Source organism: Lactuca virosa, chromosome 2 (assembly GCF_052849685.1).
Source record: "Lactuca virosa cultivar CGN04683 chromosome 2, Lactuca_virosa_CGN04683_v6, whole genome shotgun sequence".
Lineage (NCBI taxonomy): Eukaryota > Viridiplantae > Streptophyta > Magnoliopsida > Asterales > Asteraceae > Lactuca > Lactuca virosa.
The window spans coordinates 310307903-310314056 of record NC_136427.1 but is presented as its reverse complement, the minus strand read 5'-3'; the positions used below and the strand labels follow the sequence as shown (position 1 = coordinate 310314056).

The 6154-nt window shown below is 37.3% G+C and overlaps 1 protein-coding gene across 1 annotated transcript; it reads left to right on the top strand.

The window, feature by feature from the left end:
• The first annotated feature begins 388 nt into the window (after positions 1 to 388).
• Positions 389 to 4424, top strand: LOC145161663 (uncharacterized). The gene has a single exon (XM_079081244.1). The coding sequence runs from the start codon at positions 405 to 407 to the stop codon at positions 4293 to 4295; it is 3891 nt and encodes a 1296-aa protein (XP_078937370.1). The 5' UTR covers positions 389 to 404; the 3' UTR covers positions 4296 to 4424.
• Positions 4425 to 6154: the final 1730 nt, after the last annotated feature.

The following is a 6154-nucleotide window of genomic DNA, read 5'->3' as shown; positions in this document are numbered from 1 at the left end:
TAGCCACATAAATTGTTAGAAAAGGTTATTTTATTGTCAAACTTCAATTTTTACAAGAGATTATAACTCATTGCATAGATTAGTGAGTATCATTTGATTTCAAATGTAGATATGTTATAAGCTTTTTAGATTATACAAAATAAAATAACATTTTTACTGAAATAAATACAAAACTATTTGAATATCTGAATTTCTAACAAATAGTTATTCATTTATTAAAACTGCAATAATCCTAAAATGCACATAAACGCCTGGAAACCAAGTGACATGGGTATATTGACTAAAAATATCAAGAAAACCACCATTGAAGTGTTCCTCTATATAAGGCTACCTCGTCTTTTCACTTATTTGACTCTCTCTCTCTCTCTCTCTCTCTCTCTCTCTCTCTCTCAAATTCGAAGGCTATGGTGTTCAAGTTTCTGTCCCTTTCATGCATACTATTTGGCTTCTTCTTCCTCAACAATGCCGCCATTATCGATCAACACCCAGAAAAAGAGAGCTTGCTGTTCTTCAAGAACTCACTTTTGAACCCCAGTATACTCACCACCTGGAACCTCACCACCCCACATTGTCAATGGGAAGGTATTCTTTGTCAAAACGAACGAGTTACTTCACTCGTTCTCTCAACTCACTCACTCAAAGGCTCACTCCACATTTCCCTTTTTTCTCTCTCAAATCTCATCGTTTTGGACCTTTCTTCAAATCTGTTTTACGGCGAACTTCCTCGAGAAATATCCCAACTCCGGCGGCTGCAAGTGTTGAATTTGGGTAATAATCAGTTTTCCGGCGAGTTACCAAGTGAACTCGGGGAGTTGACTCAGTTGCAAACACTTGAGCTTGGACCCAATTTCTTTTCCGGCGTTATCCCTCCTGTTATTGGAAGATTATTAAATATGGAGTCGCTTGACCTTTCATCCAACTCTTTTACTGGAATAATCCCACCGGAGATTGGAAACCTTACGAAACTCCGATCACTCGGTCTCGGCAACAATTTTCTATCAGGTTCTGTCTCTCCGTATCTTCTCACCAACCTTAGTAATCTAATCTTTTTGGATATCGCAAACAATACACTTTCTGGCCACATTCCTCCTGAAATCGGAAGCCTGTCAAAACTTACCGATCTTTTTCTTGGAATCAATCGTTTCTCCGGCGTACTGCCACCGGAAATTGGAAATCTTGAAAATTTACAGAACTTTTACTCTCCTTCTTGTTCATTACAAGGCCCGTTGCCGGACACCATTTCAAACCTCAAATCGTTATCAAAACTCGATCTTTCTTATAACCCATTAAAGTGTTCTATCCCAAAATCGTTTGGAAAATTGCAAAACTTGACAATATTGAACCTTGTGTACGCCGAACTGAATGGTTCCATTCCCGGCGAGCTTGGAAACTGTCGTAATCTCATGACGTTGGTTCTTTCTTTCAATTCGTTATCGGGGCATTTACCACAAGAGCTTTCGCGGCTACCATTAATGTCGTTCTCCGCAGAAAATAATCAGCTTTCGGGTCCTTTTCCACATTGGGTTGGCAAATGGGATCGGATGAGCTCACTTCTGTTGGCCGGAAACCGGTTTACTGGCGTGATCCCACCGGAGATTGGTAACTGTACGTTGCTTAATGTTTTGGGTTTAAGCAATAACTTGTTAACGGGCTTTGTTCCTAAGGAAATATGCAATGCGGTTTCATTATCGGAGCTTGATCTTGAAAGCAATCTCCTTACGGGTTCAATTGGGGATACTTTTATGGCCTGTAATAATCTTACTCAATTGGTGCTGTCTGAAAACCAAATTGTGGGGTCGATTCCTGATTACTTTTCTAAGCTTCCGTTAATGGTTCTTGATCTTGATTCAAATTACTTAACGGGTTCAATTCCGATAACTTTATTTCAGTCGGTGAATTTAATGGAGTTTTCAGCTGCAAACAACAAGTTGGAGGGTAATCTCCCTGAAGAAATAGGGAATTCTGTCACGTTAGAAAGGCTGATTCTCAGTAACAACAGGTTCACAGGAGAAATCCCGAAAGAGATTCAAAAGCTCACGTCCCTTTCGGTTCTTAATCTGAATTCAAATCATTTCTCCGGCTCCATTCCTGTTGAACTTGGGGAATGCATCTCTCTTACGACCTTGGATCTTGGTGGAAACAAATTCAATGGCTCGATTCCGGAAGAAATCACTGGTTTATCGCAATTACAGTGTTTGGTACTTTCGAATAACAATCTTTCTGGTTCAATTCCGTTTTCAAACAAATCAAGTTACTTTAGCCAAGTTAGTATTCCGGATTCAAGTTTTGTTCAGCACCATGGGTTATATGATCTTTCACATAATCGTCTGAGTGGCACGATACCAGAGGAACTAGGAAAGTGTTTGGTTGTGGTGGATCTTTTGCTTAATGGTAATCTACTTTCCGGGAAGGTCCCCACATCTTTGACTAAGTTGACCAACCTCACGACGTTAGATTTATCTAACAATCTTTTATCCGGTGAGTTACCTGGTGAATTCGGCCATTCATCAAAGCTTCAAGGTTTGTATATGGGGAATAATAATCTCACCGGCTCCATACCTATCGAACTAGGTCAACTCCAAAGTCTTGTGAAGCTTAATTTGACCGGAAATCGTCTTTCCGGCCCAATTCCTTCCACATTTGAGGGGTTAATTGGATTGACACATTTGGATTTAAGCAACAATTTGCTTGATGGTGAACTTCCTTCTTCTCTTTCAGACATGGTGAATCTTGTTGGGCTGTTCATACAAGAAAACAGGTTGTCCGGTCATATTGATCAACTTTTCTTTGGCAGCACGGAGTGGCGGATCGAGATCATGAATTTGAGTGGTAACTTGTTTTCTGGTGCATTACCTCGAGCGCTAGGGAATATGACGTATCTGACTTCCATGGATCTTCACGGGAATGGATTTTCTGGTGAGATTCCACCGGAGCTTGGGAATCTGATCGAGCTAGAGTACTTAGATTTTTCAAACAACAGGCTTTCGGGAAGAATTCCGGATAGTCTTTGTAATGTTTTGACTTTAAACCGTTTGAATTTGGGCGGAAACCGGTTAGAAGGTCTGGTTCCGAGGAACGGAATTTGCGGGAATACATCAAGAATCTTGTTATCCGGGAACAAAGCGTTATGCGGTGGGATACTCAGTTTACAATGCCCAGACACAAGCTTCCGACGAGGTTCAAAGTTCTTCAATCTCTGGTCATTGGCTTCAATCGCCACAGGGACTTTGTTGATCACGATTTCCATAACTCTCATGGTGAAAAGACGCATTCAATCAACCAAAAGGAAGACTGATTGTGAAGATCCCGGTGTTAGTAATAGCGGTTCAGTCGATCACAATTTGTATCTTTTGAGTAGCAGCAGGTCCAAAGAATCGTTAAGCATCAATGTAGCCATGTTTGAACAATCCCTCGTGAGGTTGACTCTCGTCGACATTCTTGAAGCCACCAACAATTTCTGTAAATCAAAAATTGTTGGCGATGGTGGATTTGGAACCGTTTACAAAGCCCAATTGCCAAACGGGAAAACCGTCGCAGTCAAGAAACTGAATCAATCAAAAACACAGGGTCAACGAGAGTTTTTAGCCGAAATGGAAACCCTAGGAAAGGTGAAGCACCGGAATCTCGTATCGTTGCTTGGCTACTGCTCTTTTGGTGAAGAGAAACTTCTGGTTTATGATTATATGGAGAATGGAAGTTTGGATCATTGGCTTCGAGCTCGAACAGGTGACACCGGAATCTTGAATTGGACCCAACGATTCAAGATCGCGGTGGGTGCAGCTCGTGGGTTAGCTTTTTTGCACCATGGATTCACTCCACATATAATTCATAGAGATATTAAAGCGAGTAACATTCTACTTAATCAAGATCTCGAGCCTAAAGTTGCTGATTTTGGGTTAGCCAGGTTGATAAGTGCTTGCGAGACTCACGTAAGCACTGATCTCGCGGGAACATTTGGTTACATTCCACCGGAGTATGGTCAAAGCTGGCGGTCAACGACGAAAGGAGATGTTTACAGTTTTGGAGTGATACTTCTTGAATTGGTTACCGGAAAAGAGCCGACGGGACCGGAGTTTAAAGATGTTGAAGGTGGGAATTTGGTTGGGTGGGTTTGCTATAAGATCAAGAAAGGTCAGGCCGTCGATGTGCTTGATCCAACGGTTGTTAATGATGATTGGAAGCCGGCGATGCTTAAAACGGTTAAGTTTGCTGCGATTTGTGTCTCTGAAAATCCGGCTAATCGGCCGACGATGCTTCATGTGCTTAAGTTCTTGAAAGAAATCGAAGCTTTGTGAGGGATTTCTTAAAGTCTTAACTTTTTGTTTTATGAAAAAGAATCATTAATTCGGAAAAAAGTCTTTATTTTTAGTTTTTACTGACATCTCACATGTTTGTTTACTGTTTCACTAGGTCTAAAATCCGTATATACATCTCACATGTTTGTTTACTGTTTCACTAGGTCTAAAATCCGTATATTACACGGGTTGATTAAAAAAAATAAAATATTAAAATGTAAATAATAAGTATTTTAAATTTTTTTTTTTGAAATAATGAATGAAGCATATTAATTGTAATTTATTATAATATTTATTATATTTGATACTTTATATATATAAGTAGAAGATTATGTGACTTTTTAATTTTAAAAATTATAAAAAACCATAAATTGATACGTGGATATTCTTTATTTAAAAAATATCACAAAAGGACAAATGTTAACTTTTCTTTATTTAAAAAATATCACAAAAGGACAAATGTTAATTTATTAGAGATTGACATATGACAAAATTATCTTTATTTATTAGAGTAGATATTATGTTTAATTGATACGTAGCAAATATTTGTCAACGTAATGATTAGTTGCTAGTATAAATATGTTTTCTCGACATTAAAACTGAAAATAACATGGGTTATTATTTGGTATTATAAATATATATTGTCAGCGTATTTGTAAAGTAAATAATGACATCAAGAATTTGAATGTCCGACATGATATTTTAACGATTCATATTTGTAAAAAATTGAGTAATTGGCTGTCAAAGATTGTCTCATTGATTCCATGATGAATTTTATTTTTAAGAGTTCTAATAATCCATTCATAAATAGCCAAGTTCATTGTAGACAGGACATACCTCTACGGCTCTACGGTATACACCAGTGGTTGGTTATGTATGGTAATGTAGATACCAAATTTTTTGTTTTTATAAACGAATCCAATATGTTTTTTTTTTTTTTTTTTTTTCAGTCTTTTCTGGGCCTCTTTTTGGGTCTGAGCCTAAAAATATTCAAACATTTTATGGGCAGTAGGTTGTGGGCTAACTTTGTTTCATTAAGATGCATAGTTGGCAGTTGTAAGAAAAGCATCGTCATGTTTATAGAATGCTTATATTTTCCGTCACATTATTGTGATCGAATGGATAATACTTCATCAAAATTGGATAAACCAATGATTTGGTTAAAGCTAATACAACAAGCTGTAACAATGTTGATGAGATTGACAAGAAACAATCGAGGGCGGTGTTATTAAACAATTGAAATGTTAGGAGGAAAGGGCAACCTTGGAATATAGTCATTCAAATGGTGTTGGTTAGAGCTACTTAGTAAGTAGATCCACTAGGTGCTAACCCAATGTGACATAGTAATTGGGAGAATGTATCTATGAATTCAGATCGACTCCAACACCTTTTGACTAGTTTAAAATATTTTCTTGGACCATTTGGACTAGGAAAGTTATGATTTTTTTTCTTCCCTTGTAGCCATGCAAGTTATCTTGGCTGTAACATCCTAAAATTTAAGACTAGATTATTAAATTAATAATGTAAATAAATAAAGAGAGATTTATATAATTAGTCATTATGGGATAATCATATCATTAGTTGATATGAAGTTTAGAAAGTAAAAGCAAATATAGTAACCTTTCAAAGTTAAAGGACCAAAAATGTCAAGTTGGCAAAGTGAGTTTGACCAAAGTGTTGACTTAATTAATGGAAAGGACTACAAAACTTATTAAGTTTATGAGGAAGGACTTAATATGTCAAATCTTAAGTTAAGAATCATAAATATGGAGGTTTAGTGAGTTTTGGCCAAAACAAGTAAACTTATGGGACCAAATGTGAACAAATGAGAAATAAGATGAACACTCCTTTGATTTCTC

Bases quoted from the DNA above. Each gene is read 5' to 3' on its own strand.
- LOC145161663 (XM_079081244.1), top strand. From the start codon at position 405: ATGGTGTTCAAGTTTCTGTCCCTTTCATGCATACTATTTGGCTTCTTC.